Genomic DNA, 22,450 nt, shown 5'->3' with positions numbered 1-22,450 from the left:
CGAGCAGCTTAATTAATAGTGAACAATCAAGAGGTTACCTTCTCTGCATAGCCTGGAAGGCCGGGCTCTCCTCTGTCACCCTTTGGTCCAATAGGACCCTGCAGGACAGAGACAAAAGGAACGTTCTTTACATTTACCATTAAACCATCTGTACAGTACTGCTGAGTAGACTGATGTTCACATGTTGGAAAGAGAAGTTTGGGGTTTCTCTGAGCAGTGTGTTGAATCAGTGGGACAGGGAAAGCCTTTGATACTCTGCTGTAAGATTGTCTGTATGTTTCATGACTTTGAAAAGTCATCTGCTGTGTTGTCAAGTAAAAACTATAAAGAGCTGATATTTGTTTGGCTCAGATAAAGTTGAAGGATGCAGTGAGGTGTGACATTCAGTTTGGTTACACTTTGTAGAGGTGACTTTGCTGTTAGCAGACTACGATCTATTCAGAGAAGCTATGACCATATTTGAAGAGAAGAATGTCATTAGAGGTGTTCCAAAAGTATAAATGTATGGCCTCAGTTGACAGTACAATGAGGAATTGTTCTTCAAATAGAGGTTTGACATTGAAAGGGTAAAGGTGATGTGATTCTCCAGACCATGTATAGAAATATCCAAAGTGGGAAGGAATTCATGACATCCGTTGTGCTGTATATAATGGCTCCACACTGATCAGTAAATTGTCTCTCTTTCAGCCTGCACAGAGTCTCAGTGTTGTCTGTTAGATTAGAACCACGGCCGTGATATGCTGATTTAATATTATCCAGTCTGTTGATAGATTCAGCTTTAGGGACATTTATATTATTCAACCCATCAGTGTCCATGAACAAAAAGGGTCATCACTAGAGCAGGGAACCTTTGGGCGTCTCACCATTCGATTCTCGGGGTTACATTTCGATTCAGAATCTATTTTCAATGTTTTTACATGGATTACTGTTTGCCTGGATGAAGAACAGAACTTCCCCTTCAGGGTGTCTCTCTGTGGTTTGTTGACGAGTGTTTAGAGATAACTTCGAGTAAGTATTCTTGGTGAGTCTTTAGCTAAAGGTACAACATTGGAATGACAGGATGAAAGAGAAAGAATGATGAAGCTAGAACCTGTACGATTGATGAAGAGCATCATTGATTTGGATTTTCCTGATGATTCTTAAAAAACGTCTGGGTAAGATAGAACAGTACAGAAACACAAGAGACTTACAGGGAATCCAGCCTGCCCAGGTAAACCAGGTCCTCCCTGTAGAAGAGAGCATATCCAACACATAACCAGATTTAATAAATCATTCCATCAGACGGGTGTTCAATGTGCTAAATGTCATTTTAACAAATAACAAACACAAACGTCGTTTTCTGTCCCTGGATAGTCTGACACGTTCGACATGTAGTTTGTGAGATAGTTACAGTTTCATTCACATTAGCACATTATATACGCCTGCCTTTAATCCCATTACACAGTGAAAGTTGTGTTGTGCTCGTTTGTTAAAGGTCACAAAGTAATGATGATGTATCTGAAAAAATGGCACCCTGTCATTAGTGATGGTAGCTCAATAATTTAGTACAGACAGAAGAGGACGAGTTAATCGTACGTTTCCTCGTGTGTTATAAAAAGCTTGACATGTCCCAGCTGATGGACGTCTCCTCAGTTATTATAACAAGGTCATGTACGCTGCACGGAGGGCTACAACAAACAGGATGATGTTTTTCATATCACTGAGAACACTTTATTAACTCACGTGAACTTTAAGCTAGAAGAAATCAAACCTGTACAGACCTGCAGGCGTGTGAACATAAATCACCAACGTGTCTGACTGTATTTTAAAGCAGAGTTATTCCGTGGTTTCTGTCAGTGTGACTGTGTGATTAAAAAAAAAAACCACAAACCTGAGGTCCAACACTGCCAACAGTACCATCAGGCTGAGGACACACGACGAGAAAAAAGTTATGATGTCTGCTTTGATTTCAGTCACACATTCAACAAGCAGAGCTGGTGTCACGTCTTTAATGTAGTTTAGCTACACCACTCAGTGGTGTGTGCCTTTCTGTTACTCACACTGCCGGATATCTGATAGACGATTTGTCCTGGAGGTCCAGGTGGGCCAGGTGGACCAGGAAGTCCACTCCCGTCTCGACCTGACTCTCCCTAAAAACACAACATGCAAACAGACAAGAAGGATTAAAACCTTAACCATCTTAGAAGACGTAAAAGATGAAGAAGAAAAAAAGCTTCATATGACACTTTAATTTGTTCTATTGAGTATATATTTAAAACCTCTGAGGTTTAAAAAGATTGATAAAGAAATGATGCAGAATAAGAAAGATTGTGTTGTAATCCAACATCAGATCGGTGTTGTACAAGCAACGTCCTTTGAACGAGCACTATGAAAGAAGCGTATTGTTGCAGGTTAAATGAGTATTCACCCTCTCTCCTTTGTCACCTCTGTCACCCTTTGGTCCCTGTGAACAGGATGAAAGAGAAAGGAGATAAAAGATTCATCCAGAGCTTTTAACGTTTGTTCAGCACCTTCATGTCAGGCTCAGCTACTGTGTGACGATTCGTAGTGATCAAAATAAGTGATTACTTCTTTTCACACTCGTCTTTTTACCTGAGGTCCAGGGAAGCCATCCAACCCGGGTTGACCATCTCGTCCAACAGTGCCTTCATTGCCCTTCTGACCTGGAATACCAGGGAACCCAGGCTTACCCTGCAGAGGTACATTCAAACATACACACATTTACACTGGCTGAAATATATACAACAATGGGCCATATAATAGATTTATACACTGATATGTGATGAAGCTGGTCCTGCTGACTGTGAACACACACGGGAGCTGCTTGCTAACAAGCCAACCTTGAGGGAAATCCTCTGGGATGCTTGTGAGGTTGTCATAACGACCTCCATATTGTCCCGCTTTTTTCGTAATATGTACACATGTATAAAACATATGTAATATGTTGATCCCGATGTATTGTTGCCTCTTATTACTCCTAAAGAAGCTCATTTTTCTTTTAGCCTTTTTCTTTGTTGAACAAACATGTGATCACAGCAGAGGAGAGTCACAAGGAGACAACAAAGCTGAATGTTAAATAAACTCATTAAGACTCTTGAGGGGCCACAGTGCTTAAACACTCGCTTATTGCCTCGGCTCAGGTCTGCCAACATTCACTGTTCCACCTATCTTCCTTACATGTGAGCGGCTGTGGTTCAAACTATGTTAGTTAGAGAAGGGAGTGTGATGACCAGCTGATAGTAGATGACTAAAATTCAGAATACTGAAATGTTATTCAGTTACTTACAGGAAGTCCAGGCAGGCCAGGAGGACCCTGAAAGCAAACACAACAGTCGTGATTATTATTTAGCTCATTTTACTTCCTCATGTTTCCTAACCTGTACTTAAGATTTGAACTAGTTCAAGTTAAATCAGATTAAAGCTTATGTTCTGTTTGATTTTGAATGTTATCTATAAAATAATGGGTTTTTTTAATTTTCCCAAGAAGGCCAACGATCAGTGTAAAGATTGATTTAATATCAAATGAAACATTTACTCAATGAGCGCTGCGTTGGTTGTGGCGACAGTTGTTACAGAGACCTACTCTGCTGATCTGTATTTAAAGACTATATAATGTTACAGTAATGGATGTCCATACTAAATTAAAATACACAGTTGTTGGCGTGAAACCCGGTTGTTGTTGTTTCCTGCTGCTCTGAACGAGACGTTTCGAGAACTTGGCGAGACTTTGCCAGAATCTGATGTCAGCTTCTTGTGACGAATCAGAACAAAGCATGGAGCAAAGATGTAGGACACGCCCACCCGGAAGCTCAATCAAATTTCCCTGCAATTTGCCATGAGAGGAAAGTGTGCATTTCTGTTATTAGATCACTGACCTGTCTTCCTTCTGGTCCTCTGACACCAGGAAGTCCATTGCTGAAACCTCCACCAGAGCCCTCCATGTCATCCTTCAGACGCAAACAAACACTTTCAATTTGAGGGCCAAACAGCACTTTTGACTTTATTCTTCTCGACATGTATTTTCACAAAATGTATTTTCACATGTACAAGAACTCACAAATCCAACACGATAACTTGGTCCAGGAGGTCCTGGAGGTCCAGGCTGACCAACTGGTCCTATGGGTCCAGGCAGACCTGCCAGTCCAGGTTCTCCAGCAGATCCTGGTAAACCAGGATCTCCTACATCTCCCTGGAGGATGAAATGAAAGAATTTAGTACAGTGAAGATGTAAAGCAGGATTTAGTCTTCAGTGAGGTGTTTAGGAAGAGTCTTGTAAATCAGGTATTGCAAAGACCGGCTTCACATGTACCATGCAGCGTTTAGTTCTCAGGTCTAGAAGTGTGAGGTGAAAGTTTTTAAAACTCCATTCTCCAAACTCAGACGTCAACAAATGTTAAACCAAACCACAGCCAGCACTCAGAATCAACTGAGTGTCTGCTGCAGACAATATTTGAAAAACATTAGCATAATGTTAAGACACTAATCCCTGCTGATGGCTGAAGTGCTGGAGCCCAGTTACCTGAAGAGTGGACGACTTAGAAAAGTAGGAGGAGAAATAGTGAGGCAGCAGATTGGAGAGAAAAGAAGAGTAGGAGCTTGGCTGAAGAAAGAAAATAGATGAGAGCAGCTTTAGAAGAGGAGGGAAGATGGTTGATATTATACTTACTAAACGGGCACCATTATACTGTTTAATAAATGTGCAGCGACTTTCAGCTAAACTGTTCAAAGAAAGAGAACAGTCAAGCTCATAATAAAATCCTCACCTTTGCTCCAACTGCTCCGGGAAGACCCAGCTCGCCAGAATCACCCTGGAGAGACAAAAACAATCAAACAAGACTGTTAGTAACAAGTCCAGTCAAGTTGAATTTTAACTGAAACTCAAAGATAAATTACACAGTGGCCAGTGTTCATTTTTGGACATATTTGGCTCAAGAGCATCTTTGGGATAGCGGTTCCAAAGAGGCAGTAATTTTCACCTGAAGGCGATTTCACTGGTTGAAGCAAACGGTAAGTCGGCTTTAGCCTTCATGTACTGGTTTTTATAAAGGCCATTTCCTGCCTCGTTACACTTTTTAACATTTTAGAAAAGTGATAGTGCTAGTTAGCCTGGCTGCTGTGACTGCAGAGCTCCTGCACATCAAGTGTAACTCACTGTGATCGAGTCTATCGTTTCCTGAATATGTTCCTAAGAAACATTACCAATTAAATAACAAACAGAGAGTTTATGCAGGTTCCTTTGATGTTTTCAATACAGCCAATGCTGAGGTGGCTTAATTTATTCAAGACACAGAAACAGCAGTTTTTAAAAGATTGTTACCTTTTCTCCATTGCGACCAGGAAGTCCTGGAGAGCCATCAGTACCCGGCAAACCGGGCAAACCCTGCAGTCCAAAAGATAGTTTTAGTACCATACTTGTTTAAAGAGATTAAACGTTTAAACGGAGGAATATATTTGGGTCTTTGTGTTGACAGACTGAAAGGATGTTACACACCTGTTGACCAGGCACTCCATCTCTCCCTGGAGGTCCAAATGCCCCAGAACTGGATGCTGTACCTGCTGTAGAAGGACCAGGAGGGCCGGGGGGACCAGGGGGACCGGGTAGGCCAGGAAGTCCCTAAAACAAAAATACAGTCAATAGTCAATACAATAGTCACACATAAACATCTGCTCTTTCTTCTGCTTGAACTCTAACAGACTTTGAAAGACTCTGGTAACTATCTAAACACAAGTGTTCTCACCCGCACAGATTCCAGGTCAGGAAATCCTGAGCCCTCCATGTCCACAAAGGTCTGAAAAACACAAACTGAAATCAGCTGAATCCAGAAAAAGATCGATACGAGCTGGTAGTCATGTGACTGCAGCAAACATTCACTCACAGATCTCATCCCTGGGCCTGGGGGTCCTGGAGGTCCTGGTGGTCCCCTGGGGCCAGGTTGACCATCTCCATGGTCTCCCTGTGTTCACAAGAGGGATTAAGACAATTTATAAGAATCTGTTACAAGCATTACTACAGCTGATATGTTTAGCATGTACACATAGCTAGTTAGCATCTGACCTTCTCTCCTTTGAGTCCAGCATCACCTGGAGTTCCTGGAAAGCCTGGAGGCCCTTCAGGACCCTATAGTGAGGAAACCATATTGTGTGAAACGCTCTTTGTGTCACCTTTGACTCTTGGTACATGTTCAGTTGATATAAACTTACAGTCTTTCCATCCTCACCAGGATCACCCTGAAAATTGAAATAAGGAATGAATGAATAAAGTTCTTCACATCTGAAAACATTTGTCATTGGAATATTTACACAAGACCGTTCTTATTACCAATCAATTTAAAGTTTTCACTTTGTTTTTAAAGTTTAATAAAGATAAGAAACATCTCTAACACCCGGTCTGTTGCATGTGCTCGACAATGAAACGACATGAAAAACAGACATCTGTTAAACGTTAGGTGTTATCAAGTAAAGAATTCAAACTGTAGTCTACTCACTGGCTCTCCATCAGCTCCAGATGGTCCCGGGGGGCCCGGAGAACCAGGTGGTCCTCTGGGTCCAGGAACTCTGGAAGCAACTGAACCGTCACTACCGAATGAAAACTCTACTGCAGGCCCTGGAGGGCCAGGCGGACCAGCTGGCCCAGCAGGGCCGGGCTCTCCCTTGGTACCTTGGTAACCAAAGCCTGCAGAGCCCTGAAGATGAAGAAGCCTGACAGTTAGCTGAGGTAACGACACTGAGGTCGTTTATTTACCGTATCACACAAAGTAGCAGAGAGACCATGACAGAAAACTGATAAAAGTTTCACATGGAACACCTGCTGGGTTACATCGATGTAGTCAACATAGATGTAGTTAACATAGATGTAGGAAACATGTAGACCGTCTTGTGAACTTAAGGAGACTCAAACTGCAAAGACAATTGAGTGTGTTTCTTACCTTGGAACCTTTTTCCCCTGGTTCACCCTGAAAATACAAGAAGAAGAAACACGTTTACTTCAGTGCAAACAGTCGACAAGAAGCCGTCCTAGCTCTCTTGATTCATAATGAAACGAATCCAACGATGCAGAGAACTAGATTTAACTAGATGTGTTGCTTCTTAGTGCATTGGGAGACTTGTTTAAATGTCACAGCACCAAAGTTTCTGTACATACATGTCACATAAATATATAAATGTGAGCAGTGCATCAGCAGACCATGTGACCTGAGCTGTAAAATGAAGGTAACCTGAATGAAAGAACACTTAAAGGGTTAATCACTTTATTTATAAGAAGCCATCAGAGTGGATGTTTTGTCATTTGTGAGGAACATTTGATATGACTTAAGTTTAGTTTTGTTTTTACACTTCCCCCTCCTGGTTGTTAAAGTCCCAGTAAGTGCTGTGGATTCATCACACTGTTTGACTTGTTCTACATACAGAGGCAGAAACTTCAGTTTCTTAGTTTGTTGCTTAAGAACATTTGGATTTAGTGAATTGATCCAGTAGCTAGCAGAGCTTTAAGCAAGCAGCGTGAATAAGAGATTTATAGTATTGTCGTTTCACACTGTGCCTTATACTTTCTTTTCTCATGTTATTTAAAATGTGTTGCAGGTCTTTCAAATTCTGTGTGCATGGAAATAAAAGGACTACTTTGTTTGTCTGTCCTGTGTTTCTTACATCTTCATGTGGTAAAACTGGATCTAAACATATCAGGAACAAGTCTAAAGTTAACTGAAATGATCGTCTTAAAATCATGATGTGTCCTTCACCAATTAAATGTACTTTATACATCTGTTTAACAAATACATTAGACAGATGAATATAATGATGAATCAGCCTCCATAAATTAGGGCGTGCAGTGCCCTCTTGCGTTCAACAGCTCATATTTATCCTGCTCTGCTCATCGTGGTTTTATCCTCTAACTCACTGCAGCCTTCACAGGGACATATTTGGTGAATGGAGGTTCATCATCACTTGAACCCAAATCTTAAACTGCATGTCAGAGTTTTTCTTTTGCACTAAAATACAGTCTATGAAAAAAGGGTCCAAACCTTCTCTCCACGGGATCCACCTCGTGAGCTGGAGCTGCTTTCTCCCTTTGGCCCAATCGGACCCCTATCTCCTTTCTCTCCTCTGTCACCTTGGTCGCCCTTTTCTCCTTGAGCCGCGACTGGCCCTGAAAACAACAACAAAGCGACTGAGTCATTAATACTCTCATGAAAAGACCTTTCAAAAAGTGATAGATGATAGTCTCCCCAAACAACACACACAACATTTCCTGCAACCCAACGCAGAAGAGGAGGAGGACAGAGGAAAGGAAAATGAGTTTTTTGCTCGATGGAGAGAGAATCCCAGCGTGCACGGCTGCAGCTTAAAGGCCACGAGAGAACTCAAAGATGGTTACAGAATACACCGTGCCACAGCTGCATGCACTTCCAAACAAAGAAGTGTTCTTGGTGTGAGCTGTATAGACTGTAAACTATGTCCACTGATTGTGTCTCAACACTCCTGACATGCAGAACAAACTGGTGTATACAATGTGTTGAAGAGTTTCTTTTTACGTTTTACACAGATACATATGATGGAATATTTATTGAAAGTAGTATCCAAAGCTCTTACTGCACGGTCAATCTTGTCCTTTTAAGCAAAAAAAAAAATCCACTATCTTTCCCCCCCAATTCCTCTTAATTTCTCTCCCTCTTGCTTTTTCTCTCTCTCAATTGTGCTCCTCTATTTGCCCTGTCTGTGCATATTTCTTCAGGGATTACAGGCGGAACAACCCCGATATTTTTCATCCTCCTGGCTTATACACAAACATGTCTTAAGACCCTTCGTGAATTGGAAAGCATAACGCTGACAGTTTCATGCTTTCTTGAGCCTGTGTGCTTTTGGAATCCGTGTGAGGTCCTGCAGGAGGAGTACATGTGGAGGAGGCAGAGGACCAGACCACCAGAGTTAAAAAGGACATTAAACATGGGACTTATGGATGCTTGTTTACGTTGGGGCTTGTTTTGAAGTCCCCTCGACCCACCTGCTGACCCAGGAAGTCCAGGCCGAGACTCCACAAAAACTGAATCCTGGCGGGAGTCGCTTGCTAAACACAACACAAAAGTCTCCATGTAAAACACGATGTAATGTCAGATTATTATTCATGTTAGTGAACCATCTGAAGAAGAACATTTTCTAAATATAACTTCATGAACAGAGAGTAACAAAAAAAGAAATGTAATTTACACTTAACTGTTATGATGTCCATACACACTGATTTATACTTTATCCAATCTCTCCTCTTAACAACACGCACTGTTCATTAAATATAATATATAATGTATCCTAAACCGCCTCCTCCACGCTCACCTCATGTCAATGTCAGTGGAGCTCTAGTCTTAATCACCTCTCATACAGCAACATGAAGTTTACAAGTTTTACACGTCTCTTCTACGACTCAGATCGCTGAACAAATACGTCTTCTGCTCTTCTCTTTTCCTGCTTTCTTCTTTTTTCCCCTCACAGGTGTTTCAAATATATGTTAAAGTTTGTTATGACTTTTTTTAGTGTCTACTCATGTCTTCTCTGATTTACTACTCAAACATCTCTGACATCTTTACCCTCCTCATACACAATTAGATTGTCTTTTTTAATATATAATATCGAGCATGTGTGTCATTGTCACACGTTTTCACAATAAAACAATAAAAAGAAAGAAAGAAAAGAAAACATATAGCTATAAAGTTCCAACTTCATACTTGTTAGCACCACCTGGACACAGAATCCAAGAGTAACATACACAGCACATGTTATAACAAAGATTACCCGGATAAAAAACACGTTATCAAAAAGCTTTCAATAAGATACTAGATCCCTTTTTTCTTCTCTGAAGTTTGCAGTCTGTCAGAAGTCCAGCGTAGTGATGAAGATTGTTACCATAAGAACTGCTCATAGAGATCAGTAATACATTATTGTACTTATTGTTTGACGTCTTTAAATTCATGTTGGCATCCCATAAAGTTTGCTGTTTTAGACCCACATAACATCTGTAATTAGCAGCCATTGTGGCTTTGTGATTGATGTTCTCTTCAAATCAGGCTCAGTAAAATGTTACAATATTCTAAACTATACTGTGTTTGCACACATTATGTGGCTGACAACACAACAACAAAGTGTCAAACTCAACAAACTTCATCAACCGACTCCAGCTGTCGTTCACATCTGCAACACTAGATGGCAGCACACAGCTTTTAAAGTGTTCACAGGACACAGTCACATATTCTCTGCACTGGAAGAACAAATGCTACAAAGCAGAAATATTTTGATCGACAGTATTCAAACAAAATTAACAAGGAGGAGTACTGGAGGAATGTTCTTCATGTATAAAGTGTTGAAGCAAACTTATCTTTATAAATTACAGAGCAAATCATGATAGGATAACTGTGTTTGTACATTTATCAGTTTAACTCTGCATTGTAGAACATGAACAAGTTTGTTATTTTAAATATTTGAAAATCCTCTAAAATGGATACTATACAAATAAGGTCAACCTTTAGGGTTCACTTTGAGTTTGGACAGCATTACTCCTCTTGCCCACTAGATGGAGACATGCATCAGTGAATCTGGCTGCATGATCTCAGAATACAAACTCTGCAACCTGCTTCACTGTAAGCTCCATACCCAACAGGTGAGATGATTCATGTTTCAACAGGTGAAAGATTCATGTCCAATGCAGTGACATTTGACAAACAAACATCCAGACCAATAAATACGTTTTGAAGATATTTTAGGCCACGCTGGGCAGATAAACTCACCACTTCCTCTTGAGATTGACACTTCCTGTTTGCTGGTCACCGGTGGCTGCTGGATGGGCCGGGAGGATGGAGAAGTGGTCTGCCACAGAGAGAGAGGGGGAAATGTAAAAAGGGTAACACATCACACGTATTAGAAGCCAAAGAAATCTTTTTGAGATTCGATGTCTCTTTTCCACTGAAGAGCCGTCAGACAACACAGGAAAGCTCTTTCTCTGTCTGCATGGGAGAAAGTTGGCCTCTTCACATTAATCCTGAACAATCCCAAAGAAACATCACTCATGTTTCTGCACTGTGTGACCACTGAAATACTTTTGTTTGTTTGTGCAGCTGAAGCCGTTTTTCAGACAAACAAGACGTTGTCTTTTTAAAGACGATTGAGTCAACATGTGCAGGGACAGAACCAACCAATTTTTTTGGCATGTTGTAAACTTTTCAATGATTGCAGTTTATGTGTTGTCACTGCAAGACGTCTCATTGCAAAAGTGCTCTAAATGTGAACGTCATTAAGACTCTCAGAGAACAGCGCCAAGTCTGTTATGCAAATCATTGTGAAAGAGAGAAAAATAAAAATGAAACAAACCCTGAATACAATAAGCAAGAGGACACAAACACCCTCACTTATTGATGTGAATCGATGACTCAGCATGAGTATCATTCATTGCACACTGATCTGAAAAGATTCTTTTTAAGAGTTTTGCTGTACTAGAGAAACTCAGGAGTTGGTTGTTGATTTATCTGCTCGGTCTTTTTATTTTTTACAAGCCGTTAACGGCCATATAGTAGTAGTGTTGTATGCACTTTGCTAACCATGCTAGCTGGAGTGGCTAACATCGCTTTTTTTATTCTCCAAACACTCTGGTTCAAACGGACTGACTGTAAAAAGAGTGACCGCCAAACTGATGCGAGACGGAAAATATAAAGAGGCGACGGTGGAAGGGTGTCATGCAGCGGAGAAAGGTCTGGAGATGAATGGTCACACGGGGGGAAGGATGTAGAGCCTGCTCATAAGGTTTCTGATTTTCACCTTTGTACTGTATGTGATGAAGGCATTTATGAATTAAACTAATGTTTTACCAAAATCCTTAAGTTTAAGGATCAGTTTACGATGTGTTTCTTGTACTGTTTGAATTGTCTCTGTGGACAAAGAAAAGACAGATCAGCCTCCATCTTCATTCACAGCGGGGCTGACAGAAGCTCCAGGAGTAATTGATGTTTGAGGGAGTCGGGATCACGTCTGCTTCCAAACTGCCTTTGGGTGAAAATGAAACACGTGAAGGGGGATAATGCAAATACGCCCCCAGCGGCTGCAGCTCATTCTTCACCGGTGACACACCTCACATTGTCACCTGAGGAATCCAGGGTGGGGGGGAGGGGTGAAGAATGTGGAAGAGGGGGCAGCTGAAGGGGCGAGTGAAGCCAGCGTTGATAATTAACCAGCTTCTTCACTGAGACGATTCTCTCCCCTGCTGTGTTTCACAGCACTGACTATGCCAAGAATTTGCTCAGACCATTATTGACTGTCTGAAGTTGATCATATATATTAATGTGATAAAGAATACTCGGCTTTCACTGCTGAAACCATCCATCATAGCTGCGACTGATGGGTGGGAGGCGCCGATCTTTAGAACATACGTGTTGATGGATTTGAACTACACAACCCTGAGCCTTAAAGCAGGTATGCAGCTCTTTCAGCCATGAGCATATTGCACCTCTGCAGCTTCTTTCAAAGCTAGCTTCAGAAGGATAATCGAGAAAAGTTTTAGATTATGCTCAAAAAAGTTTTTTTTACAACGATTTCAGTTTAAATTTTAACAGCTGTTAACACTAAAAATGGGCTTTCCAAGAACAATCTTTGGCCCAAACTTTACAGCATCATTAAAGGTTAAAAACAAATAGTAAAAGCAAATCAAGCATCTCAGCTAATCACATAGCCAGCTTGCATTTTCAAATCAAACAAAGACTAATGGCAAGGCTCCGTGAGTACTCTGAACATGTCAGATCTAATGAGCCGTCATTTATCACAGCAACAACACAATGCAACCCAGTGATCAGCCATGGAAAACAAAGCTACGTGAAAAGTTATTACTGCACACAAAGTCACATCACAACTTTACAGTTCTTATCATTTGTCATCCATGAAAACAAATCTAATGGAGCTCCCTGTGGCCTGTTTTCAAATCAGGACATTAGGTCACCTCACAGGGCAGAGACTTTTTGTTTCAAACTACCATTACTGTCGTTCATGTTCAATGTGCACCGTTTCATCACTGACTCTCTGCTCAGTGTAAAAGCAGCACTTTCTCTCTCTGTGTTATTATGAAGCATACATTTCAGGGACAGCTGACGCAGCCTGGATTCATCCCTTAAATATTAGACTTAATGATGTGAAGTGCTCGTCAAGTTCATTCTGAGAAGGTAAGTCAAAGTCACCTGAAGTAGGTCTTGTCTATCAGGGATAGGTTTACAATGATGATAAAACGATGAAGTCCAAATCACATCCAGTACTTCTACTTTCACAGACGTGAAGACAAGATGTGGCTCGATCTGCACGTGACCCCTCACTGCTGCTGCTGGAGGAGGAGGAGTTAAGAGACGATGTTTGGGAGCAGAGCTGGCCACATTCTCGCCATGATCAACCACATCAAACCACATTTCTGTCATTTTTTTCTTAAATCTCATTTTCCGAGCCCCACTGGCTGAGTGCTTAGGGCCCGGGTTTGAATCCAACCTTCGGCTCTTTCCCTGCGTGTCGTTCCTCACCCTCTCTGTCCCTGATCCCAACTCCCTCCACTGTCCCGTCTCTACAATAAAGGCATAAAAAGCCCCAAAACACATCTTTAAAATAGTCTGAATTTGGAGCGTTTTCTATTTTAAGAAACATCAGCTGCACCTGATGAAAGTGTACATTGTTTGTTGAGACACAGCACAGATCCTGGTTATGTTATTTATCATTTATGATCATTTAGAAAGCTCCACAACCACATCAGCATCCATCAGAGAAGTTCTCAATATTTATGGTTTAAAGTCTCAAAAGCTTCAATTCTCAAGAACATCCAGTCTTAAAAGTCCAAGTCAGGGAGCCAGCCAACATGTTTACAAGTCTTAACACGTTCAATAACAAGATTCTTACTTCTTAATATTTTGTCAATATAAAAAATAAAATGCTTTTAATGGCCACGTGGATGTCATCTTTGGTCCTGGGACTCTTCCTGTTAGCTGGAGGAGACACTTGGTTTCCTGCAGTGGCACCGTTAAGGATGAGTTATTCGCTCTGCCATCTATCACCATGAATTCCAGGGTGACAAAATGGAAAGTTTCACTAATTCAGCTCCCCCCTGTCTAACACGTCTCTGCCCAGACCTGCCTTTATTGCTCTGATTGGACAATAGCACACAGAGTGTAGGCTCTGCTCTCTGTGAACAGACATCAGATGGAAAGATGTCTGCAGGTACGCATTAGATACCAGCTGTTGTGTTTTACCTTGAATATTACATGATGTTAATACATGCCTGCTGAACAGATGGAAAATTCCCTCGTAAAGGTTTCAGGGTATCAAGGCAGAGTGGAAGCAGTAATGATGGAGCGACGCCCTCTCTAACCCTCTTTCCACCTCTGTTAGTTCCTGTACACACGCTGATGGAGAAAGCAGTCAGACTAACAAAGCCTGGAGGCAAGGGGGGGGGGACTGAGACTTGGATCAGATCAGGTCCAAAATGACATCTGGTTTTTCCAACTGTGCACTGTAATCGTGAGTGGGAGTGCACACGTGCACGCACAGCAGTGGAGGTGCAGGGTGGAGGATGTGCTACAAGTCTGCTATCTTAGAGTGTGGGAGGATGTGAGTGGGTGTCTGTGGAATCTGATTGTGTGTGAGTGTGAGAGAGACGGAAAGCAGAGAGAGGGAGACAGAGGGACAACGGGGGGGCAGAGAGAGTGAATAGAGGAGGCTGAGGATAAGACGAGACAGGCGTGGATTTAGAGAGTTTACAGAGATGGCCGTAAGACACATTTTGGATAAACAGAAAGAATGACAGAAATGTATATTTTGATGTATCGAGACACATCTGACCTCACACCAGGCACATCTTTCTTTGACGCACGACAAGGTTAGACTGAGGAAATATACATTTAAATAACTCAATTCTTCTTGCTTGCCTTGTTTTTTCATCACAGCGCGAGCATATAGAAGAACAATAAACATGTGTGAGGATGTTAACGCCTCAGTTTGAACCCACAGAGGTCACCTCCTCTCTACTCCAACCAGCTCTGTAAAAAAGCTTTGTTTCCAAATGTATAAGACAGAAGCAGCTCGATCTGCAGACATCAACTCAGCGATTTTTTAATCTCTCTTCAGGGATGAGTGTTCGCTCACTTATACGGGGTAACTTGAGACGTGAGTGGTAAATCTAAAACGGGGACGAGTCCTTTTACGGACGCAGCGTTCTGAAATCTCCTCAGGTATTCTGAACTTACATCGCTGTTTGAATCCTCTTTACACAACGTAGAAATCTTCATGAGTTATTAAGCTCATTCATTTGAGCATTCAGTCGAACATATTCCCATTGAAATAAAAACATTCTCTTTAAGAAGGACAAGGTCAGGAGAAAACTGAAAGGTACACTGATATTATTTATGAGCTAGAAGAACTCCTGATTTCTTACCGTCCATCGATGTTTCTCCACAGCCGGTTTCGTCGGTCGACTTTCTGGCAAGCCGCTTCCTTCACCTGAAGCCTGGGGAAATAAATCATACATTTGATATTTAATGTGATCCGTACGAGCGTTGCTTTCACTCTTCATGCACCTCGATAGTCGCTGAAGTTGTGCCACATATTGTAATCCTACTGTGCTTCTTCAGACAATCACAGCCCTGAAACATCTGACAAATATTTGTTTGTGTTTCAGAACACGGCTACACTGTGACAAAAACAAACTCTGATGGGTCAGAGAAGTACAGGACAGTCCAAATGTAGAATATGGGAGCTCTGTCTGGCTGTTTCTTAAATCTTAAGAAGATGTGTTCTTATACTGTTTGGTTTTTTTCCGATGAGGAAAAGGTGTCAAACCTTGTTTTCCTGTTTATGATGATGGTCCAGTGTTGGTTATGTCAGACTGTTTGTGTGCTACCCATGTACCATGTGTGTGTCAGTTCTAACCTGTTATGGTGATTGGTATATTCAGGCCAGCTTTAAAGGAATTAAGCTAATCAGGAACGTTTGTGAACACATTCGTCTTGAAACCTCACTGAGTGTTTTCTGGTTAAAGGTGTGTGTTTAAACAAACCTCTGTCATGTATTTTACTGAACCATTGTCATTAATGATCGAGCATTTGTTGACTCATGAACAGTACTCCCTACAGACTCAAAGTTTATTGGTCCTTCCTCTGGCAGCTGGTGTGTGTGAGGTTATCATTTAAAGATAAAAGATGCATCCTGAAATCAGAAACCAGTCATTTCCACCTGGAATGTGATTTCCCCGTCTGATCCCAACAACATCTAAAGATTTGATGACAAACAAGTGGTAAAGTCCTGAAGCGTTCTTCGTCAGTGAGGACCAGGTTTATGGTGGTCTCAGCGGGCAGAACAGCTGCGATGGCAATGTTTGACTCACAAACAGTGGGAGCTGCTGGTGGGCTGCAGTGAGGCACCTGTGTTTCTGTGTGGGTGGTCACGGTCAGCGCTGAAAAGGCTGTCAGACTCTTACCTGCTACAGACTTACTACAGATTATAAGTGATGGAAAATAAATGATCAAAGCCACAGGGAGTTGATCATTTGTGTTTGTGGAGGGCAGACGATGTTTCACAGCTGGAACAGCGAGGTCAGCTCAGAGAGATACATGGACGAGTTCTGAGGACTTTTTGAAGAGGAACTATCCACGACGGAGTTCCCTGAAAACTCCACACCATCTGCACTCACATCGCCATGGTGATGGCTGATCTGAACCGTAGAGTGGCATTTACCAGGCAACAATTGGTGCAGCAATTTCACTAAGGCAACAGAACATTTATGTCTGGGAGTTTTTACCATTATGAATCATTTTAGGAGCTTTTGCAGACTGTTGTTTACTCTTATTTTCTTACGTTTACAAAAGGATTTAAAAAATGGGGATTCCTGGTACTAGATTGGCTCTTGTGGTTGACCAATCAAGGTACACAGATGCAATCAAAGTTAGAAAGTACCTCCTCTGCTTTTTTCTCTCCCCTTATTTAATTATGTAAACTTGTTCATAGCTGGGTTTTGTATTTACTTTTTTTTTTTTTTGCTGTTGATGCGGTTTATATTTCCTGTTTTTTTCGAGCTGCTGTAACAACCAAATTTCCCCCCATTGGGTATCAGTAAAGTTTATCCTTATACTTATCCTGGAGCAGGAGCTAAAAAAGTTTCTCTTTCTAGGAACTAAAATAGTTTGAGTTCCTGCTGTGTGCGGCTGTGGACGAAGATCCAACTGTAGAATCCAATGTGGAAGAAATAAATCATATTAAAATCATTACATTGCTTCAAAATCAGTATTTGGAGTCAAATGATTTATTTCTTCTGTATATAGTGGTATATAGTGTAATTTACAGGATGATGTATAGTGGGTGGGCTGATCTTCCCTCAACCTGCTAAGACACAAATGTTTCTAGTGTTTCCAGACAGTTACAATATTTAAAATGAGATTTGTAGCGAGTTCCACTCACCCCCATATCCGAGTCATCTCCATCCTCCTCACAGTGTCTCTCAGCAGCGCGGGGGTCTCCCACCACCCTCAGCTCACCGATCACCCCCTGTTCCAAAACAACCAAATGGACTTTTCATGTTTTGACGACGTACATATTAAAGTCAGAACAGCACTTCTTATTTTCAACATCCAAATACGTTTGCCTTTCTCTGAACTTTTGGGGGAATTCCCTCTTCCTCTAAATGAGAGAGGCCATTGATGTCTGCAGCTCTCCCCTGTGTCTGTGAAGTACCACCATCTCTGTCCCACATGTACCATCAGATACATGTACATGTTTCCCCACACAGGATACTCACACTGATAGCATGAATGCTATCTGAGTGTCTATCAAAGGACCATTAGCTCCGTATGAGGGGGCGCGTTTACTGCTGTGGAGTTTTTTGAAGTCGACTCTTCAGGACACATTTATGTCCTGAGAAAAAAGTCAAATGGACTTTTTAAGAGAGCTTTGAAGATAAATAGCAAAAGATCTGTGACATTTGAACCCTGACTCTACAGAGGCTTTTAATGGATGTACAGGGGGGATTGTAACATGTAGGATGTTTAGTCGATGTGTTACGGGCTTTTTCTAACATATTGCTTCAGATCTTCAGAACAAGAAAGGCTAAACTGTCACTCTAGCATGATTCATACTAAAGGACATCCACTTTAACAAGCCTTCATATAAGGATGAATGGCTCATTTGAAAAAAAGATAAAAGATAAAATGTAAATAAAAAGATGCCAAAAAAAGCTTTACGAGTCCTAATTTGATTCGGGAATTAAATTCACAAGACCTCTCTGGCTCTGGGTCAGGGCACAAAAAAACACACATCAAAACAAAGTCCTGAAAAAAATGGGAACCCTCTTATTCCAAAAAATGCAGTTTGTCAAACAATTTCTGACAAAATATCCGACTGTTAGGAAATGCCGTAGATGGTTTTGTGTTACAGCAGAATAACAAGGAGGTTCAAAATAAGCAGCTGTCTTCAAACAAGGCAATAAAAAAAGGTCCAAACAAGAAGTCCAGCTGGGAAAAAAACACTCAAATCTTATTTCAAGAGCTTAGGGGCGGACAAGAAGTACTTAGAATATGGATATTTTTAACATAGCAGTGTAACATTTCTTGTTTGTGTTATTGATACACTTTTTTAACATGGGACATTTTTCTTGGATCCACTAAAAGGTGAGTAAATCTGCTGATTCCTTCAGGCCCCATTCAGTCGTCTTAACAGAACAGGGACGTCTTTGTGTCCTGAAGGCAGCATTTCTTTGCCATACTTGGAAAGACTGAAAAGTGGAAACAGCCAAGTAAAGCAGAACGATCATTTGTAAGAGTGAATTATATTGTTAAGCAATCAAGAGCTTAATATGCGTTTTAAATAAACTTTCTCTCCACACTTAAACGGTGCAGGTTGACACAGATTAGTAAGGCTTTGAACTTTAAACTTTGAACTGTTTTTTTTGATTTGCAGGCCTGCAGTTGCATGTTTTCTCATGCAGGTAGCCCTGGGTGAACCGCTATAACCCTTAAACTGCTGAGGTCACCAGTTATTGCAGTCATCTGCTGGGATTTACAGCAGTCAAATGACTGAAGTTAATTACATCCCAGCTGTGAGGTCTTCCAATTATTTGCAGACCACTTTCAGGAAGATGGAGAGCCGGTTTAGACATTTTATGTTGTGGTTTAGAGTAAGCCAATTTGAGCAATTCAATCATAGGAGGGTTATTCAGCCAAGATGTTACACATGACTAGATTTAGAAAATGAAAACATGAAACTTCAGTCGGCAGGAGGCTTGTCTCTGCACAGTTCTGATTAAAGTTGATCAGGATTTCAAGATGTGCTCCAACACGAGATTATACCTGACTTACTCAGCGCTCAAGAGTCAATTTCTTATTTCTACCCTTCTCTGTGAAAGCTTTTAAGTAAATATGGTTCATCTCTACATGTCATGTGGTCTCTTAAATAACTTCATATTCTGATTTTAGGAGGCTGATTATTGTTCTGCTTAATCAGAGCCGGCCTACCCACCAGAAACTTGTCTGGGTCCGCTCCACCAGCTTGTCCAACAAAGACTCCAGCACCAGCCTCCAGCTCCATCTCGTCCGGCGACCTCTCGATGCGCGTCACTTGAGGGTCTGTGTCACAGTTGAGGTAGAACATCACCTTGTCGTCTCTCACAGCAATGGCAAAACGAGTCCAGGTATCCCTCATGGAGGGAACACGGAACCTGGCCGCCTCGTAGGACTGCTGGGAGTCGGGTTCTGTGTAGTACAGGATGACGTTTTGGTTGCCGCCCTGCACTGCTGACAGTTTAACACCCACATACATGATCTGCTGAGAGGAATCTGTGACAGAGAAGACGATGCCGCCCCTGTCAGAGGTGGGTTTCAGGTTGAAGATGAGGGCGAAGTCTCGGTAGAAAGGACTCGGCAGGTGGGCGCGAGCCAGCTGGCCCGTGTTGGCATCAGGACCAAAGACATAAACTGGACTGTTGTCCGGGCCGTAGAGCTGGTTGATCTCATTTGGAGGAGGGTCTCCAATCAGCTGTAGCAGAGAGACTCCATTCTCCTCTAGAGGGGGAGACAAAAAAAACATGTGAGTCCAAAGTTTCAAAGAAATCTAGTTTTGATTAGCAGGGAGGGCTGCATAACAGGGATTCATGTTAGACCAGGATCTATTAGGCTGCAGGGAGGGGGCTTCAAGTCAGTGTGCCTGATGGATGGACGCCTGGTCATTTGCTGGAGCTTGTAGAGAAGTATTTTTTACTTTTTATTTTTTACAGTCTTTCAGTGTACAGCATTGCAACTTAGCAGGTCTTAAAGAGAGACTCTGCACAGAGGACCAGCGAACAAACTGTTCTATGAGTTTAATAAAAAAGAAGATTAACATGCCCAAAAAAGGCAAAGCATTGGCTCAGAGGCGACAAACAAGATGACTTCAGCAGATATGGCTGAAGGCCTGGAATCTAAAGACAAACACAACCAACGCCAAACTTCTTTCTCCAAACTAATGAGTGTACAGGTACAGTCCAGAAGATACAGCACATTAATATACAACCTGATTAGACTCATAAAGTATCGAAGTTCAAATAAATGCACATGTGCATATTTGGTCAGTGCAGTCAGATTTAAGGACATAAAGAAGAATAAAAACCCGGAGAAAGTCATGCAGAGCTGCAGCCAATAGATGTCTCTGCAGACAGAAGGATTCAAACATTTCATAACTGGAAGTAATTTCAATCATTTGGAGTACATTTGATTAAACCATTGTCTGATCAATATTGTGAAGAATTATATCTGGAGATAAATTCCTCAGTACTCAGAAGAAACTCTTCTGAATTTTGTGACAGCTGTGAAATGTCACTGCTCGAGGGCACGCAGGGACCAACAGCTGGGCCTCCTGCATATCTGTGCTCACCCTCCCATCACCCTGGGTGACTCTGCCGAGGTCGCTGCATAATAATCGTTGTTTAGGAAATACAGAGAACACAAAGGGAGATGTGTGTTCTTCCACATACAGGGTGGAGAATTGTTTCATGAGTTCTGAACTTGAGACAAAACCTTTTGATCAAAAAGTAACGCTTCCTCGTGTTAAAAGAAAAATCACTGTTTTGGAGAACGCTTGACGGAGTGTCTGCTGCTTTGAAGAAATGCTTTGCTTTACCACCTGGTGGCTAATGTGCGAGCTCTATTGCTTGGTTCAAAGCCTCCCCACTGCCCTGAGTGCTGGAGCTCAGTGGGGTTGACACTTGGCTTTGTGTAGAGCTTAAACACATGAGGTGTTCAGCTGAACTCAAGGTCCTGCTTTCTGCTGTACGACCACAAACACGAGTCTGATTGTTTCTGCATGCTGTCTCAGAACTGATGATGCTTTCATTTGAATCTGAGCTGACAGAGGGCCGAGTCAAGCAGTAACAACGACAGCAATAAAAATACTTTCCAGTGTTGATTATGCAGTCCCCTTCTGAAAAATCAGACTGACACATTCAAGCAAGATTCACCAATGAATGCATTACTTTTATATGTTCTCAATTCCATGTGGATGGATAAAGATGTTGAAAATATACAAACCAAAACTGGTTAAGTAAATTCAAAATAAGAGCTGAAAGGCCCCTTGTTGACTTATGTAATCAATTAATCTGCACGTCATTTTACATTTAAAAAGTCATCATCATCATTTAGTTAACACAATTTCAAATGCCACAATTTTTGAGAGGCCTAAAAGAAAAAAATATAATTGCGAACGTTGTTGTGTCAAACCGGTCAGAAACCAACATACTTGGGACCCTTTTTTTCCTTTAAAAATCAACCAAACAATTAGTTCAGTATCAAAAATGTTAGCGTGCCAATCTTTGATCACATTTATTGATTCATCATTGCAGCATTTCTTGCATGTACTGTATAATAGAAACAAATGCCTTTTAAACGCCTGTTGTAGTCATCGTTAGGAAAGTTAAAAAGACAGCTGAGCAGGTAAATCTGTACGGATGATAAAGTCAATAAACTGCAATAATTCTAAATGAATTTTAAAATCAGAAAAAAAAAAGGAAGGGATTTTCTATCATGAAATGACCTCAGGTGGACTTGTTGCTGTTTGACTGCTGCATGAATGGCAGTAAATAAACTATCATTTGCACCAGGCCAACCAGATGTTTACTCTGATAAAGTCAGAATGAGAAACCTCAAGGGGTCTCTTCAGCAGGCCTGTGCTCACATGTCTGAAGCTGGCTCCCTCTCATGTGCACGATCTCTGCCAGGGTCGGGTTGTTGTAGATCAGTGGTGAAATCCATCATGTGAGAAAAGCACGCCATTTTAATTAGTAATCCTCCTGCCACGGGTGTCCACGCTGACATGAGAGATAACTTTAACCTCGATACCATAACTGAGCAGGTATTGCAACAATTTCTGCAATGACAAGTAAAGAGGAAGACTATGCTTTGAATGGAAGCGTTTGAATGACCTTTGTCTCTTCTGTCTG

At 41.5% G+C, this 22,450-nt stretch overlaps 1 protein-coding gene across 3 annotated transcripts in view; it reads right to left on the bottom strand.

Annotated features, from left to right (window-relative positions):
* The window catches only part of col18a1a (collagen type XVIII alpha 1 chain a), a 73,539-nt gene that overhangs the window by 6,737 nt on the left and 44,352 nt on the right, over window positions 1-22,450 (bottom strand). For 2 of the 3 annotated variants that reach the window (XM_079357341.1, XM_079357339.1), the window contains 24 exons: window positions 19,501-20,042; window positions 17,449-17,535; window positions 15,431-15,502; window positions 10,770-10,848; window positions 8,999-9,061; window positions 8,019-8,143; window positions 6,927-6,953; window positions 6,486-6,683; window positions 6,202-6,228; window positions 6,056-6,118; window positions 5,877-5,954; window positions 5,739-5,789; window positions 5,492-5,614; window positions 5,318-5,380; window positions 4,764-4,808; window positions 4,058-4,189; window positions 3,876-3,947; window positions 3,287-3,313; window positions 2,593-2,691; window positions 2,408-2,443; window positions 2,040-2,129; window positions 1,871-1,903; window positions 1,191-1,226; window positions 39-98 (listed from right to left, as the gene is read on the bottom strand). In XM_079357341.1, the coding sequence (XP_079213467.1) occupies window positions 39-98; window positions 1,191-1,226; window positions 1,871-1,903; window positions 2,040-2,129; window positions 2,408-2,443; window positions 2,593-2,691; window positions 3,287-3,313; window positions 3,876-3,947; window positions 4,058-4,189; window positions 4,764-4,808; window positions 5,318-5,380; window positions 5,492-5,614; window positions 5,739-5,789; window positions 5,877-5,954; window positions 6,056-6,118; window positions 6,202-6,228; window positions 6,486-6,683; window positions 6,927-6,953; window positions 8,019-8,143; window positions 8,999-9,061; window positions 10,770-10,848; window positions 15,431-15,502; window positions 17,449-17,535; window positions 19,501-20,042 (2,228 nt within the window). The remainder of the gene's footprint in view (window positions 1-38; window positions 99-1,190; window positions 1,227-1,870; window positions 1,904-2,039; window positions 2,130-2,407; window positions 2,444-2,592; window positions 2,692-3,286; window positions 3,314-3,875; window positions 3,948-4,057; window positions 4,190-4,763; window positions 4,809-5,317; window positions 5,381-5,491; window positions 5,615-5,738; window positions 5,790-5,876; window positions 5,955-6,055; window positions 6,119-6,201; window positions 6,229-6,485; window positions 6,684-6,926; window positions 6,954-8,018; window positions 8,144-8,998; window positions 9,062-10,769; window positions 10,849-15,430; window positions 15,503-17,448; window positions 17,536-19,500; window positions 20,043-22,450) is intronic. The other variant, XM_079357340.1, reaches the window with a different exon arrangement.

This window comes from Symphodus melops, assembly GCF_947650265.1.
Source record: "Symphodus melops genome assembly, chromosome: 12".
Taxonomy (NCBI): Eukaryota; Metazoa; Chordata; class Actinopteri; order Labriformes; family Labridae; genus Symphodus; species Symphodus melops.
The sequence above is the reverse complement of the archived record's forward strand: the minus strand, read 5'-3'. Positions and strand labels throughout refer to the sequence as shown.